This window comes from Pieris brassicae, chromosome 9, assembly GCF_905147105.1.
Source record: "Pieris brassicae chromosome 9, ilPieBrab1.1, whole genome shotgun sequence".
NCBI lineage: Eukaryota > Metazoa > Arthropoda > Insecta > Lepidoptera > Pieridae > Pieris > Pieris brassicae.
The window spans coordinates 7,356,160-7,370,106 of NC_059673.1; the positions used below are offsets into that span (position 1 = coordinate 7,356,160).

General features: G+C 34.0%; 1 protein-coding gene across 1 annotated transcript; it reads right to left on the reverse strand.

Annotated features, from left to right (window-relative positions):
* Window positions 1-80: 80 nt before the first annotated feature.
* Window positions 81-12,975, reverse strand: LOC123713988. The gene is made up of 13 exons (XM_045667943.1): window positions 12,492-12,975; window positions 12,259-12,422; window positions 11,498-11,697; window positions 10,993-11,107; window positions 10,577-10,776; window positions 9,072-9,325; window positions 8,163-8,417; window positions 7,564-7,708; window positions 4,121-4,272; window positions 3,478-3,657; window positions 3,043-3,185; window positions 2,130-2,342; window positions 81-418 (listed from the first exon to the last, which is right to left on the reverse strand). The coding sequence occupies exons 1-13, from the start codon at window positions 12,775-12,777 to the stop codon at window positions 194-196; spliced, it is 2,532 nt and encodes an 843-aa protein (XP_045523899.1). The 5' UTR covers window positions 12,778-12,975; the 3' UTR covers window positions 81-193.
* Between the last annotated feature and the right edge of the window lie 972 nt (window positions 12,976-13,947).

A 13,947-nucleotide genomic window follows, 5' to 3' on the forward strand; every position in this document is an offset into this window, starting at 1 on the left:
CTTATTTATAAAGAGACTATACAAACAACCATTAGGTGCTTTTCTAGACTCGAAATTTAACATTGTGACGCTACTTGCCGACAGATGGCGCTTTACTCAATGTTCTAGTCACGTATAAAAATGTAAATTACGAACTTTTATACGACCAAAAGTTTTAGTTTAATGATGAGTCCGAAACACCTAAAATCGATATTTATGTGGGAGTACTATCGTCCGAGTGCCAACTTTTCCTTTTCTCACGGGTTGCCTCGTCGTAAGTGGGTGGAGGTGGGATGCTCTTAGTTTTACATTTCGCTGGTACCAGTTTGTCTTCATCAGCCTCCTCTGGTATGGAGTCTCTTCGACGGCTGTCAAACTCAACCAGTGCCGGCTGAGATATGTTTATGCGCTGTGTTAGTTTTGGAGCACTGTTTGCCAACTGCAAGAAAAAATTGCAAGTCGGTACAATTTTATGTTAAAATTTTGCTATATATGTTATATTAAATTAAGTTTGGAAATATCTTAAAATCATTGGTTTTTTCGAAAATTTTTCTTAAAATGAAGTGTTAAATTGGGCATATAGAAAACTGATTAGACTGACAGACTATGTTACTATTTGCAACTTTTTGATACAAAACAGCTCCTTTGGGATTTGTGTGTAATATAGCGGGCAACTCTATTGGGAGGATTTTGCATGGATTTGTAATTTTTAATTTTTTTTCTTATTTTCTTAGAAATTTCATAATTTTTTTCTCCTCTCCTCCTATCCTATCTCCTCGTTTTAACATATGTTTTGGAGCATAAATATAATAAAATAAAATTTAAATTCACAGTTGAGACTTCAAGTGACTCCCCTTATGTAAAAAAATCAGACTTCGTGATAAACTATAAATTGCAATAAACAACGACTATAATTACATACGCTAGATTAATTATTTTAAACAGGCGCGTTGCCTTTGACTCTTTGCTTCAGATTTTCGCGTTTCATTGATATTTGTGTTATAAGCATTTATTACGTTAAATGATTATGTATTACATCATAATACATTAAGTAGAATTTGTCTGAACATAATAATTTTCTTCAAATAGGCATATATATTAATTTTAAATAAATATTATTTACTGACGTAAAAAGATCAAATTGACATATTTTAAAATGAAATTGATAACACATAATCACAGCTATAAAGCGTTAAGTATAAGATAAAGTGTGCAAATGAAAATATTACAAAAATCACGGCGAAACCTCGACTGTTATATTTATACACGGATTTAAGATATTTTTACTTCAGCTACTGTTTATTACAATTAGATTGAACGAGATACTGTATTTTCTTTCTGTAACGAAATGTTTGATGAGTTTTTAATTTAATTCTGTTTTAATAGAATAAAAATAAAGATTTTTAAAGCAACTGCACACCACCACTTTTTGGAACCAGCTGCCCACCTATGTTTGAAGTAATTCGACTTACGGTCCTTCAAGATAAGTGCGGTCAATTTGAAAGGCCGACAATGCACTGGCGAGACCTCTAGCAATGTGAGTGTCTATGGTGACTTAACAGGGGAGCCTCCTGAATAGTTATATAAAAAAATGTAACTCAAAAGTATTACACCAGATTCAGATTTTTGTATCCATTAGAATCTATCATATGATACCGTTTTTGTAACACTACAAACTGGTATCGATTTTCAGCTGTCTAAAAAAAGTCTAATTGTTAGCTGTCTAATTAATATTTGTATAATGCAATAATAAACATAATATATATTTTATGATAAACTTAAGCACCACACATGAGTAACAACTCCTACTTATTGCTATACTTAGTTACTTTATCCTGATTCTGGACACGTTACACGCATAGGTCCAGAATGTTTAGAAAAACTGTTTCCAGTGTATGTCTGGTACCGGCAGAATAGACGGTACCAGACATAGAGGCAGATCAAGTAAAGTCTTGAAGACCTGTAAGGACTTGAGACCTTGAGGACCTCTCCCTTGTCAAGGGAGAGTCCACGGCCTTCAGAACTGAAGAGCGCGACTGAAGAAGAACAGGACTCACTCATTTGTAATTAAAATATGTAAATCCTAGTGAGGTATCGTATTTGCGTTAACCGTATAGAAACCTATCTGTTCCAGGCCTCATTCATCTTACCTTATAAGGATGGGCAGTAGTCCTATTAGACAAAACCGGGTTCGATATATGCCCCTTAGCCTGTTGATGAGAGACCTCAAGGGCTGAACGTAGAAGGTCAACCTTGGAAGCAGAGCTTTGGGATTTTGGAGATATTTCGATGTTGCTGCACCGCCGCTGGCTGTTACTCCCGCTTCTGCTGCGACATAGTTCGTTTATGTCGCCTTGGGATAGCTGGAAATGGATATTGCTCTCATAATTATAACTAGAATCAATGGCGCTACAAACTTTTTTAGGTCTGGGCCTCAGATTTCTGTATCTGTTTCATAATCATTTTTTAATCGAATAGGCAAGTAGGTTTTCAGTCTTCTGTGCCTGACGCACGCTGTCGACTATTTGGGTCTAAGACTAGCCGGTTTCCTCACGATATTTTCCTTCACCGTTCGAGCTAATCTTAAATGCGCACATAGAAAGAAAATCCATTGGTGCAGCCGGGGATCGACCTCAGGAATCAGAGTCGCACGCTGAAGCCACTAGTAAAATAAACATATATCGTATCACAGAGCAGGCGGAAATTAATAAACGGCTCAAATATCTAAGTACCGGTGACTCCAGAGCTGGTGCTTTCCTAGCTTAACGAATAAGTATCGCAATACAGCGAGGAAATGTTGCCAGCGTTAAAGGTACACTGCCACAGGGACCACACCTTTTAAATTTATTTCAATTTTCTAATTATATGTAGGCATTGAAAATTGTAAATATATACCGTAAATAGTTTAATTAAGTTCATTTAATATAAACCCTAATGAGTGTTTTATACAGATACGGAATAAAATCAAATCCATTCGAATCGGTTAGTTTTTAATCATAGCGAAGTAACAGTTTTATGTATGAACCTGGGGACCTATAGTGTAGGTAATATAAGCTTACTTACCCTGGCCCTAGATCCTCTGGATAATGAATGCAAAGATCCAAGAGGATTATATCTAGTAATCATATGTAGCCGTTCCAAAGAAATCATCGTCTCAGCATCCTTTCTAAGAGGCTCACCGTTCAGCTTATCGCCTTCGCCACTTTCTGGATATTTAAATTCCAATATGAGTTAGTTATTAAATAATTATTAGTAATTTATAAAAATGTATAAGAATATTGCTAATTGCACTTGCATCGAGAGCGCTTTATAGTTTTAATATTGACCTTTAATCAAACCACTCATAACACATAGTATGTCTGCAATTAATTTCCTTTTACCGTACAATGAATTTCATAGCTACGCCTAAAATGTGTTTCGGGAATTGTAGTAATGCAATTGAAATCGCACAGTACACACAATTAAATTCACGTTATTAAGTTAATCAATATATCTTACCTGTATCCGGCTCCGATATCTCTGGCATCGCTTTCATATTGATATTTCTTAACCAGAAATAGTGTAAAAGACCGTAAAGCACTCCACCCAAGAAAGCTATCAAACCCATGTATCTGAAGGCTTCTCGGGTACCCAGAGAGGCTATTAACAAACCTCCGCCAAAACTTCCACTTCCACGGCCTTAAAATATTACATTAAGTCTTAATAGCCTTCAGATTAATTATAATCCCAATTTTAATTATTAGTTTAGTCTTCGGTGACCCAACACGCGCTGTAGCTATGGACATTCCTAGATAGCTGATTCATATGATTTAATAATAATAATAACAGTAATAATCTATATAATTTTAGAATCACGCGCTTTAGTTGAGCGTTCGATCTCAGACAACAATGTATTGTTTTGTGTCCTCAATTATTACTTGCTTTTACGGAAATATCATGACGCAAACAACACGTGTCACGTCGTGTATCTGACTCAAATAACTTACTCATATAAGGAACTTATGGATTCATCCAATAGATCATGGTAAATTTCAATCAGAAAGCACAGTAGTTACTCTTGTAAGTAAACATTATGTAACAGTTGTAAAAAAGGATGTCTAGAACTTCATTGAGTTATCTGGCATAGAGTACAAATACTTACCAAGACTAAAATGAGCCATTCCCAATACGCCAATAAGAGTCGCGAGAAGACTCTTCGGTGCCAACATCGCGCAGTAGGTAGCTGCAGCAACCCACATTAGATGTACCGATAGTGACTCCATTGCCTCAAATGGAAAACACCACCATGAATCCCTGCAATACATATTATAGATAAATAATAAAAGCGAAAGCCATAAATAAGATTAGTGACGTATCAAATTTTGCGATATCGTAACGAACAGTAGTCTAAACTTGTAATTTGTATTGTTATTCTTTAATCCATTGCCTCTTCACTGAGACATCATGAAACATTAGGATCTAGTCTAACGTAAGACCAATAAGTAATTTAAGTCTAACCTTAGTTACTAAAAAGAAAATGTCCAATAACAATACATACATTCTCTATTAAGGGGAAGACACTGTTCTTGCGTGCTTGTTTTTCACTTACCACGGTTTAGTAATTTATTTTTTTATTAATATTATAATATTAATCCTTTTAGTCCAGTTTTATGATCATCAGAAAATGATTTTGGTTATTTCAAACTAAATACAAGACTAAAAGGACTATGTGTTTTCACCACAGAAATAAGTCAAAACATTTCTGTACAAATTAGGAAAAATCTTATCATTAATTCTATACTTTGTTCATTCAAAGTTCATACTTGACTATCTTGACATATCTTGGCACTTACTTATACTAAAACTCCCGATAATCGTAAATTAATGAATAAAACTTTTTATCTATTTACGATTATTTAAATGATCCTAATGGGATTGATTTGCTCCAGTTCAAACAATTTATATGACTTGGCGAATACAAAGAGTGGCGGAGAGTTTCTTGCCCGCTCTAAGCCCTTGACTTGTGAACTGGTAGTAAATGTGAATTTAGAATCAATTTAACATCTTTTCTGTTTACGTTCATAAGTGTACTTGGTTACTTATATGAATAAAGTTATTTTGAGTTTGAGTTAGTAAAATCGATATTACTAAGTACCTCTTAGGACCTTACTAGTTTAAGATATCCCTAACGTTTAATAAAACTTTAAAATAAACTTCATACATTAAATAGATATGAAATCGACCTTTTGCATTAAAATACCATTTGTCGAGGTAAACCATATATGACAGTCAAGTTTATGATCACAATGTCCACAAATGCGTAGGTGACAGTTATTATGTAATTCCGACCATTATGCATTGAATATAACCTTGGTTTAACCTACACAAGCTGTGTTGGCCTAGTGGCTTCAGCGGGCGAATCTCATTCCTGAGGTCGTAGATTCGATCCCCGACTTGCACCAATGGATCTTATTTCTATGTGCGCATTTAACATTAGCTCGAACGGTGAAGGAAAACAACGTGAGGAAACCGGCTTGCCTTAGACCCAAATAGTCGACAGCGTGCGTCAGGCACAGAAGGCTGATCCTTGCCTATTATGTTTACGAATGATCACTAAACAGATATCTGAGGCCCAGACCTAAAAAGTTGTAACGCCATTGATGTAATTATTTTATTTTTATCCTACACAAATCATATTTAATTTATTTTAAATTGAAAACTTCGTATTGTAATTGTAAGTCCCGTGTAAACGCGGTATGGGGTAAGTTAATACTTTTCTTTATTTTACTATTTTTCCGACCTTTTGCAGGTAGTGCCCGCATGTTGTCCGTAGACACGGCACCGGTTTTTCTATGTTTGTATTGACGCCGATTTGTTTTGTATGTATCGTGTGTTAGTCCTAATTTCGTGAAAAATAAATATATTGACTTTATAGGTTAACTAAATTGTTCATATTCATTAAAGATATTATGCATATGCCTAATATCTTCGAACAATCGACAGTCAACGCGCATAACGCAGAAGTCCGACCACATAACACAATTCACTTAATTATATGTATGTCTTCGCCTGTATAAATACTATATTGGAGTTTGTCGTGACAGTTTTTGATCGAAAATCTTATGTGTACTTGTGTAATTTAAGAATGATAATTACCTCGGAAAACTTGGCGTTTACTTGGAAAAACTTTTTTCTGGGGTTTTGAGTTTATAAATGTTTAATATGAATTATTAACGTAATATAAATAATAATGCTTTTAAACTCTTGTCAAATAGCTTATTGAAGCAATAGTATGTTATAAATACGAATTTTAACGTTGTTTGGAGGTTGAAAAGTTTTTAATAACTAAGTGCCTCCTAGCCTAGTGGTCCTATTAGGTGTTTGTTAGGTGAGGGGGATACGGGTTCGAATCCCCGTCGAAGCGCAAGTTTAGTTAGACACGCAAGCGCTAAACCATATATGGCGGCATGTTCGTATTTAGAGGGCATGTAATGAGAATCCAACCATAGAAAGAAGATTGTGGGGTTCTAGGCAATTCAACATTCGTCTTAAATAACTAGGCAATGCTTAACGATAAGGAGATTGATATATACGGCCCTTATTATAAAGTCAGTTGCATCTTCCATTGTCTCTATCGTGGCCATCAGTCAACATTGGTTTAATTGGTTAAACATCTCTTATCAGTTAAGAGACTATTGTTTTGTCATTAACTCGTAGGATCCTTAACTAATGTAAATAGCCCTAAAGTGTAATGAGTTAATGTAACTGCCTTTGTTGGATTACGTGGAATTTTGTCAAAATACATCACACCTCATTGAGGCTTAGTTAAGGGGTGAGATTGAGAACTAGACTTGGCGCATAGTATGACTCTCGTATATTACAATCAAATACATAGATACGTTTTAGACGTACGTTTTATAAACATTCTTCTTCAGGGCTACTCCGTAAAACATATTTTGCTTCGATATCTGCACTGTATCATAATTAGTTAGAATTTGATTAGATTTCAATAGGTATACCTACATCTTACGACAAAATCTAATTTCAATGCAATCCTTTTAATATTCACAAAGACATAGTCACAATTGGAACAAATGCTTCAGTGATTTCCTGTGTGTTAAAAAGGTATTGGATTTACGGGCCAAAATTATGTCTCTCAGATACCATTTAAGCTTTGTAAGGGATATGCAATAGTCATGGTAAATGTCATAAATAGCGCAATTGTCAAAAAAATTATAGTAAGGAAGCCCAAGCGGGGATTTCGGGATTTACTCAATCTCGATTTTTTTTTCTTTTCCAACTCTTACGTATAACAATAATACATTTGATCAGATGAACATTATTAAAAATATGTATGACATGGGTGCTATCAATATCTGACGCGTTCGGTTATGTCCATGCAATTTTGAAACCCTACCGTTGAAAAGATAAATATTATTTAACTTTTTTTTATTATTATCTAAGCTTTGCAACTCAATAGTTCTCTACGACGCTCGAGTATGTCCCCATTTAGCATCGTGGGCTCCCCTACTATTATAATGTATATTTGTTACATATGTAACTTCGATGAAGGACCCTGAAGGTAATTAAAAAAGGTTAACTTACTCAATGAATGAATAACCCACGAGTCGAGCAGCATGAGAGAAGAACGCGACAACGATGACGTTGACATGGCCTATTCTGGATGTTATTGCGTCTGCGCCATACAGGAAAGGGATACTACTTAAAGTGCCCACAGTCACAGTTATTCCTGGATTAAGTAGGATTAAATCTAATTAGTTAATACACATAAGTGTCCTTGTGAAACGCCAGGAAGTTGTTGAAATTCACTAATGATGTTATTCAGTCAAGTGCTGTATTCCTCAACTAGCTGAACGAAGTATTACACACACAGTTTGTCTTGTGTTGGATAAACAGATTCACAGATAATAGTTATCCATATGATCATATTTATAATATGTATTAAGAAAGACTTACATGTCCCAATATTTCATTTTTATTTTAGGTTTGTACGTATAGTAGGTTTTGTTGGAAGAGTACGATAAAAATAATTTAACATAAAACATAAACGTTAAAATAAATATTATTTTTTTTGGACTGGTTTGGACACAATAATTCAGCACAATATCTATTATTCTTTTTAGTTAGCAACATAAAAAACAAAGAATTAAAAATATTAAAATAGAACTTTAAAGTTAACTCACCTAATAGAAAATTCGGTGCACCTAACTCCTTCAAATATAAAAATAAATACGACTCAATAAATCCCCAGAAATTTCCCAAAGCAAATAAGAAGAATATGAATATTATAATATGCGGCATTTTGATAATATTAATTAGATCGTGCAACAAGTTATCCGCTGGTAATTTAGCTCCTAAAGGCATTACAGCAACTGTAATAGCTGATATTAAAAGTAACACGTCATATGTATAAAATGCAGCAGAATAATCCGTATATCCTGAAACAATATAAATAATAATTGTAGATAACAAGACAAGATTATATTACAATGTATATGTCGCAGCGAACTAGCTTAATTAGATGTTCAATTAAGAGCCTAGTCTCTGCACTAAACAGCGACATTAAACTAGTGGCCTGAGAGACATTTAGCTTAAACAACTAGGCAAATGACTTGAATCGATGACGTTTAATCACTTGCCTACCTATACTGTTTATTTAAATTTAGTTCCACTTTCTGGAAGATTGTATGTACTAATATTAGGCATTTGAACACGAATAAGTTACATTTTAAACATATTAAATAAAGAATTTCTTATGACAGATATTTCAGCTTTTTTATTTCTCTCACATGAGAGTACGCCTAAGCATTAGCCAGCCAGTTTATTAAGTGTTGTAACAAATGCCACGGCAAAAATAATTCAGGCCGCTAGTTAAACGGCTCTGTTTAGTAAAGAGGCTAAACGGCTATTTAAGCTAGTTGGCTACGACATCTGAATGAATTAAAATAACTTCTTATAATAAGTTTCGAAACCCGCGGCAACGACAAAATAGATTTCCCAAATTTTAATGAAATGTTCAGGTCGTATGTTGTAGCTTTCATCAAGACCTATTATTCAATATGTATAATTCTGATAATCAGCTTTATACATACCAACTTGTTTGCTCCTCATATCTATTAACATGCCAGTAATCGGTGAGAATATCGCCATTCCAATACTAGAGAACAGTCTCTCTCTACCAAAATCCCCTCCATACTTTTGAATCATTGTCAAGGCTATGGGATCCATGATTGTCACGCCAGCTGATAACATGATGGTGCCCATAAATCGTAAGAAGAAATAGATATAAAAAGTCTTATCGTCGCTTTCCTTATAGTCCGGTGGGCAAATATCCGGGCCACCTTTTCTGTAAATTTGTTTATTGATCAATAATGTTTTATCGGTCAATAATGTTTTCTACAAATATGTTTACGAATGTCATGTTTACAGTATTAACTAATCGTAATTTTATTTATTTCCCATTTAAAATATCATTTATAATTTAACGGGACTTGATTTGGCTATATAATATAAAGACTACAAATTCATTTGAATAATTTATGCTTAAGAGTTTAAGCCCTTTCATTTAAACCACCTCTAATTATTTTTACGTATTACAGTCGACCTAAAATAATGATGCCATAGTCGTAGGTTCTTACAAATACAGTGGAATCTCGATAACTCGAACCAAAACATTGAAATCCTCAGTAAGTCGAAAAATTGCCATTCCCTTTCGCTGTATCTCGAATTATTAGACTAGACTATTAAAAACTTTGTGACTCGAACAAAATGTTATTGCCCGAGTATTGATAATAGATAATTATACTCTATTACTCGAATTTAAAAACGGAGATTGCGTATGTCGGAATTAGTAAAATATACGAGTATTACGTCTTACTTGGAATTCTCCAAAATAATAGCAATAAAATCCAAAATGAACATTCGGGTTCGGGGCATCTAATATATTGTTTTTAACTTGCACACATGAATTGAATGAATACATGCATTTCTTTTTTTTGTGTTCAGTTTACTTAAGTAATTTGTAATCTAAAAATATATACTACATTGTTAATATATTATTTATTATTAAAATACACATAGAAATCATGCCTATCTGTAAGCCGTAATTTTAAAAGTTAAATCATATCAAAACGAAGTTATTGTTAAGTCGATTTTTTTGCATTTCCCTTGACATTCGAGTTATGAGATTCCACTGTTTATAGATTTAAAAAAGAGACGGAAAGTATATTTTCAGCTCTCCGAGGGGTAGAGGTACGATCTTGTACGAACCTAGGCTGCATTTTGTACACTCAGGTTTTCTTAGTTTAATAAGCGCGGCGGATGTCTAAACTGCCACTGTCTTAAGCATAGCAGATTCATAACACAGCGTTAAAAAAATATTTTTATCCTATGTTTAACGACTCAGATGATAATTGGAATATAATATATTTTTTTACATTACTTAAAACATCTCCTTAACATAGGAACCTTACAGCCCTTGATTATAGATCTGGCAGTAAATGTAAATTTAGAAGCATTAATTTTTCATGAATGTTCATACGGATACATAAATTATATTTTGATTTAATTTGAATAAAAAATGTAACTAAGACCATACCTAAAATCACATTTTTGCACCATACAGTCTGCAGATAGCGTTGCAAGGCGTAGTTGAGATAACTTAGTCATGTTATGTAACATAACGAGACCTCCGCATCTCAAATCTTCTTTATCGAGAGCAGTGATATTGACACCTTGGGCCAGCAGAAGTTTCTCACCAAATCGTGATCTAAAGTCCGTTACAGTGTCATTGTCGTCCTAAAATTTGATAATTAAATTTGCAACGTTTATTAGCAACTAAAAACTCAACTCTCAGTTGTAAAAGTTAGTATGACCGCCAAAACCCTTGAAAATTTGGGAAGAAAATAAAGACAAATCTGGATGACCTGTTGAGATATGTAATTTTCAAAATATCTTGTAATTCAACTATAATTGATTATAAACGATTGGCTTTTTCAGGAAAGTTCCTCTTACCCTTTCCATTTCTATACCAAGTTGTTCTTTTGGCTCGCCTAAGTCATCGTGAACTTCAATTAAAAAGAAGGCCGCGTCATTATAATCTTCTTCTTCGTAGGTCCCATTGACAAAGCTACAAATTATTATTATTTAGTTTATAATAGAAACATTATCGTTTATGACTCTTGACACTTGCAACACAATTTCGGCGTCTGTAATATTTTGAACTGTAGCAAATTGATTTATTGGACCTACTCCCTCTATGTAGTTATTATAACTATAACGTATGTAGTGCATTTTAATATTTCCTAAACCAGTCAACCCGTAGTAAGACTCTATCAACAAACAAAATGTTATTCATAACAACAAGAGAAAAACTTCGTAAGAAAAACATTATATATAACACCAAATAATGAGACTTTATATTATGAGATGGACTCTTAAATTAATATCGGAATTTACAAATAATTTATTTTCTATGGTTTTTGTCTTTACAAACTTTTATGAAATTGAACCTTTTTACCTGCTGTTGGATAAATTAGGTGGATAAATCTTTTGTACAATGTGAACATCGATGTCGTCCTTATCATCTGTCGGGTCACTGGTGGGGCTGGTCTCCGTAGGTCTGAATAACATGCAGTGGTCCACACAACGGTCGAGAACAAAATCTACCTGTTCGTCCTCATCGGGGCATTCTCTACTCGGGCACGGGCTCCACCATATCTATATATATTTTAAAAAGTTGAAAGACAAAACTACTTACCAAATCACTATAGAGAGAATATTCTATTGTGTAAATAGTTGAATTTTTCATTTGAATAAAATTATCTTGAGTAAGGAGTAAAACAAAGGAATATAAGAAATTAGTAAGTACTTAGGACCTACATTGCAAATGCATATTAATAGATAATTCTATTTCTATAATAAACTGATACAACAAACATATTGCATACAATACGACACTATTACAAATATAGCACTAAATACATTCCTTCATCAAATACTAAAATAAGTTATTGCGATAATTCTGAACAAAGCATTGGCTTTCACGTAACATTACAATGCACTTGAGATGGAATGTGTATCAATGTCATGCTTAAGAACATTATCATACGATGTGCATTTATATATTTAGCTCCATTCTCTTAACGATTCAGAAAGGCCCTCGGACACTAGTTAATTCTTGTGGCCGGATGACGTCGATTTGCTCAAATTCTTATTGGACAGGAGCTTGTAACTGTAACAACTGAGGAACAATATTTTTGATAGAAGCAATTTTAATACCTCAACGCTCTCCTTTATCGGATGTCTCATAACGTATGCGGATGGCATAACCCCTGGCGTTTCCTGATGTGGTATCAGGAGTAAGGAATGATGAAACGCTGCGTTTAATATCAAAGCCGTTATCACAACGGGCTTGTACTCGCCGAAACGATCCACCAGGAATCCTAAAATAAAATTACCGTAATATGAACAATTAGCAAAAATGAACAATTATCGTCCCAAATCTCACTTACCAGTTATCGGAGGACTTAAAAACGTTGTAAACGGTAAGGCTAAATATACAAAAGATATCTCTGGCACCGTTAAACCTATACTTTGCATGTGTATCGTTAGATATGGAAGTAGAGATGCGGTGGCGCCATACATTACAAAGAGAGTCACTTTTAACATAATAAGGTTCGGGTTTATCCGCAGCGATATAATGAACCTCCGGAAGCAACCGGGAGGGTCCTCCTCATCATCCATGTCCATGTCGTCTTCAATGTACTTTTTTGGTATATCATCACACGATTTGGCCATATTGAAAACTATTCACATTTTCATAAGTGTGTATACGCGAGCTATATCTTATCGACTGGCGCATGGATTGCCAGTGAGGTTGCCGGTGATGTGACGATTATTTACTTAAGGATTGGAGTCTGGCAGCAGGGAGCCAAGTGTATACCGCGATCCCGACTGTGCGCGACCCGAGCGGACGGAGCAAGACGCCAATTTACAAATAATAGCAAATTACCTTCGTTAAAGAAGTGTCATGGCGATTGGTGGGGATGCTGGCTAAATCGACTCGTGATTTAAAGACCTTGAGGATAATCGTCGAATTCAGGGCGCTTCTGGATATATAGCTTAGTTCCCGACTGACATACGTAGCGAACAGCAAACCCTCAGCAAATCGTAAGTAAGTATTTTTTTTATTTTAATATTTTATAAGCTAATCGTACGAAGCATAGCGCACGGTAAAATATTGCAAGGAAAAGTTTCAGCTAACGTAAACATTTCCTAACAATAATTATCGATAACAGTGTACACACGCGATTACAACTAATAAATAAACGAAAATATACTTCTCAAGTTAAATTGTAGTATTTCGTTTTATTTAATGCCAATAATATTTCACATATTAGATATAAAAGTGGTTTGGATTATGGCTGCTATTTAAACTAAACCTTGAAAAACTTTTTTACTGATAAATTGATTGTACTGTTGTTTACCACATTCAACTTAGAAAGTTTTCACGAAAAACATAATTTGAGCCTGAAACTGAGGCTAATATATACTTAATTTTGTCAGTAATTATTTAAACTAGCTTTATGTTATTTATGACAGCTTTCGATAAGAAATATAAATACGATATCATAACACCTACGGCTATACGGCCAACTACATTATACAAAGATAAACGTTTTTGGATTTAGGAGGATTTTTGCCATTTGAATAGTGTTAAGAATTATTTTGAGTATAAAAAGCCTTTTATTACATTTTATATTGGGTATATAGAATTCTCAATTTAATATTGTATCACCTACTAAATGTATTTTCAATGTATCTTTAAAATACTATAAATTCTGGCAGTTACAATAGTTTAATCAAATATTATTTACCAAATCTTAATGTTATTTGCATAGACATAATGGTTACTAATCGTATTATTGGTATCAGCACAGTCAATCATTTGCTTAATATAATTTCGCT